Raw genomic sequence first — 14,052 nt, 5'->3', positions numbered from 1 at the left:
AGCTGGTAAGCTGTTTAAGAAGTCTGAACTAATGGAGAGAGGCCATTGTTTTGGTAATCAGGTGATAAAGACTCTTATCAGCTCCCAGCTGGCTTGCTTGCCTGTCAATTTGTTGCAAGCAGTATGACAAAGCATATGGAAGCAGATTGAAAAGCTCTGTATCATCAACAGATGCATGAACTGCACATACCCCTTGCCTCAGAGTGGTAGCCCAGAGCTGAGGGCTGACAACACTCCCACCCCTTGAGCAGCCAGCAGGGAAAAACCTGGGACCATGCAGGCAGACATCCCTAATGAGAGAGTCCTTCCAAAGCCTGATCACGCCCCACCTCAGCTCAGCGCCCAGCAGAGGAGAAGGGAGAGCTGCTCTAGCATCCCCTGGCTTCTAGCCTGAGCTACTGCAGGCATGTGCCTGAATTTCCTCAGTCTGGAGAGAATGTCTGTCCAGTTTCCAACCAGTTCAGCCTAGTCAGGTTAGACTAACCTGCAAACATTCAGACTCGAGCTTTTTGAATGTCTGTCCCTAGCCCTAAAGGAAATAGTCTCCTACTGGAAAGGGTGAAATTGCTTTCTAGAGTCCTCAGCCTCCACACCATATTCAGGGCTAGAAGTAAAACCTAACATAATCTCTATATAATGTCCATGAATTTCTACATCACTATGTTCAACTCCCTGTTGATACCCATGATACCTGCATTTCTCTCTCCCCTTTATTCACGGTGGCTGCGTCTACATGAGCAGCAGACTGCACAGTTGTGGCTGCGCAGTCATTTAGTACTTGCATAACCAAGTATTAAATGACTGTTCTGTAACTAGTGTTACTAAACAGTAGCTATCCTGCATTTTTTTCCAGACACTACTGCACAGTAGCTTGTTACTACTGCGCAGTAGCTTCATGTCACAGCTAGTGCCCACCAATGCAAATGTGCAATAGCAATAAGCTACTGCTCCATAGCATCTCGTGTAGATGCACTCTGCTGCTCCATGCTGTTTTGTTTTTAGTCATCACTTTGAGAGTTCACTGCAACTCAGTGGACTGGAACTCAGCACACAGTACATAGCGCATGAAATGACATAAGGAACAGAAGTAACATGGACTTTTACATTTCAAATGCTTTCAGTTTCCATTACTGGCAGTTTGAGTTCTCTAAACAGATCTGTCAGCAGAACATATGCTGTGCTTTAGATTGGACCACTGAAGAATGAATCTTAGTCTTATCAGGTCAAGAGTACCAGTTATCAAATCTGCCATCTCTCTTCCATTAAAATATAACCTAAAATGTGCTTTTAAAAGTCTTTTCTTACCTTGCTGGAGGCACATCAATATTTGAAGAAACAACCTTACGTTTCTGTTCAAGAAGACAGACAGAACGGGTGTTTTCTTTTTCATGCTCGTGAACTCTGTTTGTTTTTTTGGTGTCTGCTGTTATTATATCTTCCTCCTTCATAGCCAACAGGAGAAAATGTTGGTCTGGCAATTTTTGACTGTTGTCACTTTTTACATCCTCCTGCTGAAATGTAGTGAAGGGCATTTCACGCTTAATATTGGCTGCCTGTAAAATTAAAAGCAATGATTAAATATCTAATAATTCTAAGAAATGAGAGAGAAAGAGAGAGAAAGCTCTCACTTCAATTTAGCATCTATGAACTAGAAACCACCATTTCTTTGCTTTTGGCAAACTCTAAAACCACTATTAGTTTTTTTCATTAATACACATATCAAAATTGAAGACAGGCCAGAACAGTTACTTTTCTGGGAAACTATTCCTGACTGCTTGATAAAGTAGAAAGCTTTGGATAACTTACCGTTCTTAACCCCATAGTGAATCAAATCAAACTGTTTTGAAATGACACAACGTACAATATAAAACACACAAACATATCTCTATTGCACAAGTTTTATTCACATACATGCAAAAATTAAACATCTAGCACTGTTCATTCGAAAGAAGATGAAGAAGTCACAGTGTATGACCGAGGCAAGAGTTTTAGTGGGTGATATCATTTATTGGACCAACTGCAAGGGTGGGATAGATTTAGACAAGCTTTGAGGCGCATCAGAGAACACTTCCTCAGGTCCAAAAAAAGATACCACTTACAAAAAGCTCTTGCTACTCACCTATACCCTGGACCATCACAACTAACAAAAATCACTTCAACACTACCAGTGTATATGGCAGTCATTCAAAAATGAAACCAGAAGATACAACCAAAAGCAAAAACAAAAACAAAAATAAGGCAAAGCAGAATGATACAGAAACTACAGGTCATCTCGATTCAAGTAGCTCTACTCTAATTGGGATGCAGGTGTCCAGAGGCTGCAATGGAAACAGGGGGGCTTGCTTTGGTTTCTAAACTGAAATTTTACACATTATTTCAGTTCTCATTGATCACTAAAGTTAGGGAGCCAGGGGATCTTGTTCTTGGAATGAACAGCATTTAACACAAAATATCTGACCCCATTAAAATTTCTGCAAGGGCTTTAATTGACAGTGCAAACTCACACTAAATAGAACTGACCTTACCAAAATATGCTGATTGAAAAACACCAGTCCTTTCCTAGACAAGCTACCATGTTACCCCTCCAAAACAAAACCCTCCCAGACAAACAAATTTTAGCAGAATGGAAAGATGTTATATTCTTCCGCAAACATCCCTATTTATATAATTCAAATGTCAGCAGGTATAAGAATGTTATTTTCAGTTCAGAGGAAAAATAATTATGCCATGATAAGTTTGTTTTGCTATGAAAAACACACAGCACTACAGGCGCACAAATATTAAAGATAAATGATTTAATACGCAGCTCATTCTAATGTTTCCATGGAAAGAGTTTTGGCAGTTGCTTCAAGAACAAAACTGGAACGGTTACTTTAAAAATGTAAATAGTAGAAAGCATTACTCATTTTGGATTTCTTGACACACAGCCAGATGACATGTTACCAAGAAAATCTGCCTCACCACTGTCTTGGAAAGCAAAGCACTCTACATGTAAACAACTGGAACTAAGACGAAAGCTACAGACAGTATAAATTTGGTTGTGATAATGATGAGTATGTTTGAAAATCTCCTAAGAATAGACAGTAAGTCCCTACTTAAGAGCCTGATCCTGAGAAGTTCAGAGTGCACTTGTCGCCATCACAACTACCTGTAGGACCAAAATTTGTATATTACTCACACACATGCACCCACACACAATTACTTTAAATTCGAAGTCAAGCATTCAAAACTAGGGAGTATCAGTATTAAGGAGTATGCCCAACCAGACCTGGTTCAGTACATGGGGGTAAATGAGAGCTCCTCTACATGGGCAGGTAAAGGCAGAATGGGATCTAATGCATGATCCACACAATCACACCTCCCACCATGCCACACATGCATGGCAGGAGGTGCAATTTTGGGACAGCATGTTAGATCCCTTCACGTCTTATCAGTGGTGCAGGGGGAGCCCAGGATCACGTGCATCAGTTCCCATGCCTGCATGGCCCACTGCCAATGCTGGCTGCAGGGCTTGCAGGGGGGCTGCAGAGAGAATGCTGCCACTGCTGAAGCCACACAAGGTGTGGGGCTTGCAAAGGGGGCAGCGGGAAGAAAACAGTTGCCACTGCACATTTTGTGAGGTGCATTCTCCCCGCTGCCCCTGCTATAACCGTGCAGCCAATGAGGCTGCCCCTGCTGTAATCCCTACAGCTGACAAGGCTCGCAGTTGCCAGCCATGTTCTCCCCACTGCAAGTCCCACAGGACAAGGCTCACAGCAGTGGCACCACTGCGAGCCTTGTCAGCTGGCAACAGGTGGTGCAGCCCTGTGGCTGAGCCCCTAAGTTGATGGGGCTGCCAACCACAGGGGAACGCTTGGACACACGTTCAGTTAGGCTAGGCAGACATTCAAACAGCCTGAGCCTGAATTGACTGAATCTTTGCAGGTTAGTCTAACCTGGCTAGGCTAAATCAGTTTTGTAACCAGACAGACATCCCAGAAATGCAGGCACATGCCTGCAGTGACTCACACTATAAACCAGGGGGCACTACAGTAGCCCTCCCTTCCCTTGCACAGGACTGAGCTGATGGGGGGCGTGGCCAGGCCTCGGCAAGATGATGTGATTAGGGAGTGTTTCCCCTCTCCTGAACAGCCCAGCTGAGAATGTTTATCACTCTTAACTCAGTATTTATCACCCCATTAAGAAAACAGAAGGACGTTACCAGCTACCTGTTGACTCGGCCTTTGTTTCGTATGCCACAGCTCACAGGTAGCCAGCATGTGGTCTGATAGCTAATGCTGAGGTGTCTGTGAGGGATGGGGAATGCCTGCTTAGCAGAGACTGAGGAGGGGGAGCATAAACCAGGGCAGATGCCTGCAGAGACTGCCAAGCTGCAGCCAGAGAACAAAGGTGAGGGGTCAGCCCTGCTGGGGAACAGAGAGCCTCGCCCAGCCCAGAGAGGATGCCGGGATGCTGGGGAGTCTGGTTTAATTTAAATCAGCAAGGGGTCTGGGATAGACATTGCATAAACCAATTTGAGCCAAATCAGTTAAGTCTGATACTACATTCAACCAGTTTCAGCCATTCTCAAACTGGTTTAGATGCACTGAGCATCTGTTCTGTTACAGGTTTAAACCAGTTTCACTTAAACCAGTATAATGTCTGTCCCTAGCCTTAATGGCATGCTTTGCACAACCTAAAAAGTTACTACACATTTTTGTGGATTAACTATGGAGCTTATTGCTTGTTTTATCAAACCATTAATTGGTTGGACACGTAGCTGGGTCATAAATTAAGACATGATTAACTGATTAATTATGCCTTAAGTGCACTATGTAGAGGGGATCACAATGATTATGTCTCCTTGTTTCCTCTCATTGTTGAATGTCAAAAGCTTGCTTAATAACTATTCTCCAACTATTTGGGTTGGTCTAATAAAAGATATCAAATTCACCCAAGGAACCTTAGTTATCACAATAGATTTGGAGTAATATTGTAGCCATAATGGTCCAGGAAATCTGTGTGATACAAGGAATTTTTTGGTGGTATCTTTCACTGGACCAACTGTATCAGAAGCATAGCAAAGTAGCTCCATGCCCTGGGCAGTAGGTGTGCACAAGGCAGGACTGGCTGTGAAGTGCCAATGGCAGTGGCAGCTACTTTTGCAACCTTCTTTCCTCTACCTCTCCCCTCCCCTCCCTCATGTTGGAGCCTGGGTCCACTGCACCAGTCATGCCCCTACCCCCTGTAGTTTTGCTACTGAACTGTATAGTTAGTTGGGAGAGATGCTAAACAAGCTATTGGACACATAATGCCCTTCTTCCAGTCTGGGAAACAAGCAGACAACACAACTTGAGCTAAATAACAGTTAAAACAATAGCCTGTGTTTTATAGATTCATAGATGTTAGGGTCGGAAGGGACCTCAATAGATCATCAAGTCCGACCCCCTGCATAGGCAGAAAAGAGTGCTGGGTTCAGATGACCCCGGCTAGATGCATATCCAACATCCTCTTGAAGACCCCCAGGGTAGGGGAGAGCACCACCTCCCTTGGGAGCCCATTCCAGACCTTGGCCACTCTAACTGTGAAGAAGTTCTTCCTAATGTCCAGTCTACATCTGCTCTCTGCTAGCTTGTGGCCATTATTTCTTGTAACCCCCGGGGGCACCTTGGTGAATAAAACCTCACCAATTCCCTTCTGTGCCCCCGTGATGAACTTATAGGCAGCCACAAGGTCGCCTCTCAACCTTCTCTTGCAGAGGCTGAAAAGGTCCAGGTTCTCTAGTCTCTCCTCGCAGGGCTTGGCCTGCAAGCCCTTCACCATACAAGCAGCCCTTCTCTGGACCCTCTCCAGGTTATCCGCATCCCTCTTGAAGTATGGTGCCCAGAATTGCACGCAGTACTCCAACTGTGGTCTGACCAGCGCCCGATAGAGGGGAAGTATCACCTCTTTGGATCTATTCGTCATGCATCTGCTGATGCACGATAAAGTGCCATTATCTTTTCTGATGGCTTCGTCACACTGCCGACTCATGTTCATCTTGGAGTCCACTAGGACTCCAAGATCCCCTTCCACTTCCGTGCCACCCAGCAGGTAATTTTCTAGGCAGTAGGTATGCTGGACATTTTTCCTCCTTAGGTGCAGCACTTTGCATTTCTCCTTGTTGAATTGTTGAATTTATTCCCTATGTAAATGAAAAGTTTGTTTAAAAGAATGGAGGAAGGCTGTAAAGTAGGAGGAAAGACATGGCTATCAGGAAAAGGCAACAAAACAAGAGAAGTGCAGCAGAAGAGATAACATAATTAGCAGAAGAGGCCATTCAAGAAGGAAAGGGGTTGCCATTACCTGTGGAGAGCAAGGAAAATAATTACTGCACATTATTCACACCTTGCTCTGAAGCAACTTCCACATTTTTCCAGCTTGGGCCCAGCATGGGGTTTCTGAGAGTATAGTAGAATTATTCTTCCTGATGTACCTATACCAGCCTAAACCAGCATTTTTGTTCAGGTGAGACTAGCATTCACAGTTAGAATGATAGGGAAAATCCTGCTCACCCTCCAGCTCAGCAATGACAAAAATCTTACAGAAATGTATTAGATACATCAAAAACATTTTTACTGAGAAACTGCAAACTAAAGATTCAAAGGCTTATGACTCAGCCAATTTGGGTCTGAACTTCATTGCAAAACCATATCCTTGAAACAAAGGCCACTTCCCTGCCAAATTTCAGCCTTTTCCAAAGCAAGGGGTAGAGCTCTAGTTCAGCCTAAGGCAGATACCCTGCACGCAAAATATCAGTCCAAATGCTTAAAGTTTTTCAAAGTTACAAACAATAAAAAATAAATACAATGGGAAGTATCAAGCAAACTCAATCACCCCACCTATATTTACACACATACAAACACATTTTCCTCAGAAATTTTCAGTTTATTTTCTTTTTCTTTACCATAACTACATATTCAGTGTGATTACTCCTCACAAGTTTTAAACTAAAATAAGTTATAAGAAAAATACATGCCAACATTCATGTAGGGCTTCATTTTAGCATCCAGGTTTGTGAAAAATGGGACTCCCGGTTGTAAAGATGATTTTGGAATATACACAAAGTATGAACTGATGCAGCATTGTCTTCCAGTCTCTGCAAACAGGAAAAGACTTTGCAAACAAGCCAGCTCATTCATGTCAGTAACAGAAACCTAAAAAGAGTAATAATCTATGTTACTGGTGATCATTTCAGATCTAGTTAACGTCTTCAAAAAGCCCTCGCAACTTCCCGTGTCCCAAAATCTCCATTTACTCCCTATTCAACTACCAGCAAATCTTGTCTCGTCCCCACCCTCCCCCCACAAGTTCTACAGGCAAGAGATTTCTATCTTCTGATTTGGGGGGGCGGGGGGAAACCTGGAGAGGAGAAGGGAAGGAATTATCAACAGCAATGTTTTTGAGTGAATTTATTGTAAATATGTTCTTTTCCACCTCAGCTTTCAGTGCAAATAAAAAGGCTGGGCCTTAACATAATACACAAGGGAAGGTTGGAATCCTTCTCCTGCAGGTCATGCTAGGGCCATGGTGCCATTCAGATGCCAGTGTTTGTGGTTAATGTAACTTTTAGGCACTACTTAACCAATTCAGCTGACCAGTGGAACTATGCAATCATAGAGCCGTCAGCCCCAAATTACTCCAATCCTTACCTGCTATATGAAACTGTCACCGAGAACTCTGCTATGCAACATACAATGTACGTGGGACCCACTGCATGTTCCCTAAATCCCACCTCCTACTCTCATACTCCTGCAGCAAAACTCCATTCAGGCGCTTCTGTTCCAGGAGGGAAGAAGTGGAACAAGATATCCTTTAATAGTTCTAGAAGGATAGGGATGTTTTGGACTATTTCAATATCACTGGGTTAACTTAGATTTTTTTTTTTTTTAAATTGAAGCGGAATGCAATCAGATTTGGACTTGGATTATAGCATGGGCAGCTACTTATTACTTTCCCCAAATGCAAAGGTGACTTAGGGTATAAACAAATGTCATATTTGTCTCAAGCCCAGTTGTCCCTGTGTTTGTTCACAGTTGTCCCTGTGTTTGTTTTGCATTCAAAAAGTTGTAGGATTGGCGTGTACACATCACCCTTGCAAAAGGGATAGCACTCGGCTTAATACACTGCTGGCTCTCTGCCAGCAGGTGTCCGGAGAGAGCACAAAGTGTGCCTTGCTGCAGTCAAGTGTCTGTAGGTTCCCAAGCATTCCTCAGCTCTGAGCAAAACTCCCCTTGGGAGGTCGACTGTGTGGGAGCGGCTGGTAAATTATTTGTGGGAGGGACTTGAGTGGATGTTACTGTACAACTCCTGCCCCAGACCACCTGGTATTTCAGCTGCTCCCACTGCCACCTGCTGCTAGCAGCCAGTCTGCAAAAGGATCCACATATGGCCCTTGCCTTGCAGACAGTACTGCAGACTGTTGTGAGCTTGTGCTCCAGATTATGTGGAAAAGGTATTGTTGATGGGCCCAGACAGCCAACTTGGCTCCAGCTGTTCATGCAACAACTGAGGAAGGACAGTTTACAGGGAAAAAACTCATGCACTTGCTTCATGTCAATCACTGGGGGACCCGTGGCTACATTCAGCTCTCACTCTAGGCAAGCAGCTCTCAACCCAAAGTTGTGTCAGCCAGGCTAATGTGCAAATGTCTTCAAAACATAGAGTGGTGTTTCTGAGTCTGACTGGTGCGGACAGATCATCATAGACACCTGGCACAATGAACAGTGGCACTAAAATGGCCCCATGCCTTCAGCAGCAGACCACTGGGACAGAAGCACCCTTGTCCACTTAGAAGTGGAACACCATCATAATATGGATGCTCACTACCCATGAAAGCTTCCAATCACAGCAAACCATTCTGGTGCTGGCAAGTTCACAGCAGGCGAGTCATGGATGGGTTTGCCAGCCTTGGGTTACCCAACTACACCTAAGTCATGAATGGCACGCATCACCAACCTTTCCCCTGTGCCCTGTGGCCACAGCTTCATCAGCTGCAAGGGCTTTGTTCTCAGTTGTGATGCTGGTAGTCATGGACTGCCGTGGCCATCCTACATGCGTAAATGCTGGCTAGTCAGGCAGGGTGCTTGATGTCAAAATATTTAGGAGATCTAATCTGCCAGAACTGATGGAGCTAGGAAAGTTGGAAGGAATGACTGGCTCCTACTTCTAATTAGGCTAGGGACAGACATTCAAAAAGACTGAGCCTGAATTGTTTCAATCTTTGCAGGTTAGTCTAACTTGGCTAAGCTAAATCACTTTGTAACTGCACAGACATCCCCGACATGCAGGCACATGCCTGCAGTGGCTCAGGATACAAGCCGGGGAGCACTAGAGCAGCCTTCCTTTCCACAGTGCTGAGCTGAGGGGGGCATGGTCAGGCCTCAGCAAGATGCTCTGATTAGCCCAGCAGGGAATTGATAACAGTGTTTATCACCCCTAACTCAGTATTTATCCCATTATGAACACAATGGAGGGACATTACCAGTTACCTGTTGATTCTACTTGTTGACTCAGTAAGGACTGTAGCCAACATTTGGTCTACTAGCTAATACACAGACATCTCTCAGCAAGGCACAGGGGAGGGGGGAATTCCTGCTTAGCAGGGAGTGGTGAGGGGAAAGGGGGAAGCAGCCCACAATCTCTGTGGGAGCTGCAACTAGAGAGCGGAAGGGAGGGGCCAGTCCTGCTGTGGAGCAGAGAGCTCAGCCCAGCCCAGAGAGCATGCCAGGATGCTGGGGGAGTCTGGTTTATCTTAAACCAGAAAGGGGTCTGGGACAGACATTGCATAAACTGGTTTGACCCAAATCAGTTAAGTCTGATACTACATTCAACCAGGTTTATCTCAAACTGGTTTCAGCCATTTTCAAACTGGTTTATGTGCACTGAACTTAGGTTCTGTTACAGGTTTAAACCAGTTTCTGATCACTTAAACTGGTTTATGTGTACTGTCTGTCCCTAGCCTTAGAGACCCTGGAGCTTCAGCCCTACACATGCAGGGCTCGCCATGGCTGAATGTGTGCCATGGTGTACCATCAGGCAGGTCTTTATTAAAAGGCACAACAGAAAATTCCAAAGATATCAAAAACAAAATGAGCAGAACCAGAAACCAAACAGAGCCAAAACAGCAACCTATGCCCATAGTGTGGGTCCAGTGTAGTTGTAACACATGCATGCAGCACATTCTCAGGTGATGGTGACGCCTAAAGCTGTGCAAGGGGGCAACCAACCGTTAACCACCACTGTTCCAGCTGTGGGGTACGCGTGGCCATCAATTGGAGGCGGTGCTTACTCCATGGATGAGCCCTGTGGGAGCATGAAGCTAGGTGGCAGCATATGTCTCAAAGGGCCTAAGGACAGTCTAGCTCAGGGGTGGGCAAAATGCAGCCCATGAGCCAGATACAGCCCGCCAGGCCATTCTATCTGGCCTCCCAAAAAAATTAGTAAATTAATATTCATCTGCCCCTGTCTGCCTGTCATGTGGCCCTCGATGGCTTATCAAAACTCAGTAAGCAGCCCTTTGCCCAAAATAACTGCCTGCCCCTGGTCTAGCTAGACCATTATATTTCAGTGATGGGAAGAGCACTAAGGGTGCTCTTGGTCTGCAAAGACAGTACAAAAATGAGGCATGAAGAAGTCCTCAACCAAAGTTGCAATTTGCAAGGTCATTCAGCCTGTGAATGACCTGTGAACAAAGGGGTGTCCCCAGGCAGGTTTGCAGGGGTACAGCAAGGGACACTGGGACTGAAGTTCCATGAGTCCCCTGGACTAAGCTGGTCACTGGGGGGGGGGGGGGGGGGGGGGGGGGGGGAGGAGTATGGCGAGGTTGACCGTGTGTCTTCTGCTCTTGTAGGCTGTCGTAAATACCAGCTGGTGGTGGGACCCCTAACAAACCTTGTCTGTAACCACAGAACGTTTTTGCTCTGGCTGATGTAATCCTGGTCCAGTTAACTACTGAGGAGGCAGGAGCTCTTTGTTACCACGCATACAAACATACAAACTATGCTTGCCACGCTGCATGAACGTGGGTGCTTTATATGACTTGTGGGAAAGCAGTCTTTCACAGAACCCCAAGCTGGAGGGAACAGGGCAGGGTTTAGGTAAGCCACCAATTTCCTTGGTAGCTATGACCAAGAAATTAGAAGGCACCTAGCTGGAAAAAAGGACCAGATGAGGGGTTGGGCAAACCACTACATTCCTTAGAGCAATGCCTAGTGCCTTATCTTGAGGTCTGGGTGTGAGACCAAGCAGAGCAGGTAGCTGTTGGCCAACTAGTCTGCAAAGGGGGTGGGCTGTATGAAGTGGTAACTGAGCCATTATCTTAAGCAGTTTTCAATCATTATCAAACAAGTAGGGACCCACAGCAAAATGACAATTCAGTGACATGCCTCTAGAAAGTAATGGGGAACCTTAAATCAGCCAATCTGACTGAAGTGGTACCACCTTCAATACGCATTGCAATTACTTGGGGAGAGGGGATGGGGAGACCTGCTGGGGCAATCCTGAAGCAAGGCCATGAGGTTCCACATGGAGCATTCCACTTCTTTGCCCACTCCCTACTGTTCCCCAGCCTTTCCCTACCCTTGCCATTAATTGCCACTCACTCTTTGCAGATGTGTGTTGGGTCTTTTGGCCCATTCATGGTCATGTCCACAAACTGCCATTTCCATGGTGATCCGTTCAAAGACTTCCTGGTTTCAGTGGCCTGAACAGTGTCTGCTGGCTCTCCACCGACCCCCAAATGACAATGAGATCCGTTACCTCCCAAGTTTGCATATGACATTGGATGGTGACAGAGGAGCCATAGTTGAAAGAGGAAGGATGAAGGTGGACAGATGAGTGGGTGGATAGAGACAGACCTTGGCTTGATAGTGGTAGACAGGTCCAAGGATGCTCCTGATGGATGGGCCCTCAGCTGTTTGGGTGGGTGCTGTTGGGAAGGCCTTGAACCTGAGATTAGGACAAGACCACCACCATTTTGTTCTAGGACAGGTTTTTGGAATAAAGTCCATCCTTTATTCCACCTGTCTTTTTGGCCAACATAATCACTTATTTATTGGAAAGACAAGCCTGAGAGCCAGGTAACATTCAATCAAGGTGACATGAGTAAAGATATATGAATGATAACAACAACAGTGAGCACAGTAACACCACCTTGGAAGGAAAGGTGTAAGCAACCTCTGGACTACAATAGTTGGCTCCTCCCAACTTTCCAGTGGGGCACTTTACTTTTATAACATGGTTCCTTACTAATTTTATATTTACATGGCGATTGGTTAATCTTGTTTTAAAGAGGTCTTTGCCTTATAAGGAAAATCACGTGAATACAAAGACAGGGTCTGAAAAGATTGCTGACACTATTTTTTATAAAATTTATGACTTGGTGTCATGTCTGTGATGTTATAGCTATGGATCATATTTGGAGTGATAGTTAAATTTCATTATTAGTGATTTTTAGAATTTTGGAATTAGATGACTTATTGAGTTCTGCAATGAAGCACTTACTCTATACATTGAGCAAGTGAAAAACAATTTGCACAGTAGCTCTGTTCTTAGCAAATAAAAAATAGCTTTGCTTATACAGGATAGTAATTACAGGTACTAACTTAATGTGCCATAATCAGCGCTATTGCGCATTAGCACAGATGAACATTGATGTGTATTAGACTAAGCCAGCTGGACATTAGCACATTAGCATGGTTTTTGCCAGCTGCACTAATGAGCAGTAGAATTAGTCTTCTGTGCATTAAGCATCTCATATAAATGCACCCACTGAGATCAAAAGTAGACTTATGGCCTCATACCAGGACCTTATAGGTACAGGCTTTGATGCTGACTTCAAGCAAGTGGTGAGCAAAGAACGACTTATGAGTTACCCTGCAGAGCAATTAATAAGTGGGCAGAGCCATCTATGCTCTGTCACCTCCAGAAAGTAGAGATCTGTCACCAGGGCTAGAGTGGCTGCCCCAAGCTCAGGAGGGGCTGGGACTGGGATGCCTTGAGGACAGACTAGATCCCTTGTCTCAGGACACTGTTCCATGACAAGTATTCAGACACAGCTTATGATGTCCTGAGATGTTACTACTTTTTATCCCACACAGATTTTCAGGCTTTGGCCCAGAACACCTGAAAAAACATATTTTGTCCCAGGAGAGAAAAGTTTCTCCCAGGGCAAATACAATGTCTGTTCATAGCCTTAGAGACAGAAAAAGAAAGAAAGAAAAAAAATACTAGAAAGAGGATTTGCAAATACCAGAATTAATAGTATTAACTCACAGTATTCACACAAACCAAAATGTATATACCTAGAATGTATATCTAATATTTAAACCACAGTATTCATGGTTTTAGCCTCTTATCTTGTGCATGAAATAGAAATAATATTATACGGATATTTTCTAATATTTTTGAAGTGCTTAGCATGTATTTAGGATTTCATTTTCCAGACAGAATGCAAATCATAACAGTTTCCCCAGAACATCAGATAAATGTTTATATATAGGTCTAGCATACAAGTACATTGTAGGGAGAACAGTCACCCATATCCAAGCTCTTACTTCTTCCTTATCTTCCTTCAAATCCCACTTATCCCATGAAGCTGTCATTTTATCTGGATATCCACATTCTGAGTACACACTTTTTTGAGCAGTGGCCCTATCATATATCTTGTACCATGATGCTGATGACCCAGACTGATGACAGCACAGAAGGAATAAACAGCACATGTGATGAAGCCTTTCAGTGTATCCTGTGTCTGCTTTACTCTCTGTTTTCCAAGTCATGGGCCAGACCCTAATTTAGGGTCAATCAATGTAGACTCTTCAATGGAGCTAAACCAGGTTTTACCCATTCAACTGGCAGAGGAAATAAGCATATATATATATATGCCTGTCAGAGCATCACTTGTGCAAACTGGCAAGCTGCAGAATGGAAGCATGAGCCCAGAAAGGCCTCTGTAATTGTCAGAGGGACTTCAACTAGCTCATACTTTTCCCACATATTTCTACGGAAATACTGGCATGACTAAATTAGGTG

The 14,052-nt window shown here is 44.4% G+C and overlaps 1 protein-coding gene across 4 annotated transcripts in view; it reads right to left on the bottom strand.

Annotated features, from left to right (window-relative positions):
- ZNF704 (zinc finger protein 704) overlaps positions 1–14,052 on the bottom strand; it is a 189,990-nt gene that overhangs the window by 148,611 nt on the left and 27,327 nt on the right. For 3 of the 4 annotated variants that reach the window (XM_014606906.3, XM_059723947.1, XM_019498687.2), the window contains exon 2: positions 1,306–1,553. In XM_014606906.3, coding sequence (XP_014462392.2) covers positions 1,306–1,553 — 248 coding nt within the window. The remainder of the gene's footprint in view (positions 1–1,305; positions 1,554–14,052) is intronic. The other variant, XM_059723948.1, reaches the window with a different exon arrangement.

The sequence above is a fragment of the Alligator mississippiensis genome, chromosome 3, assembly GCF_030867095.1.
Source record: "Alligator mississippiensis isolate rAllMis1 chromosome 3, rAllMis1, whole genome shotgun sequence".
In the NCBI taxonomy this organism is placed as follows: domain Eukaryota; kingdom Metazoa; phylum Chordata; order Crocodylia; family Alligatoridae; genus Alligator; species Alligator mississippiensis.
This window is presented reverse-complemented; position numbering and strand designations above follow the sequence as displayed.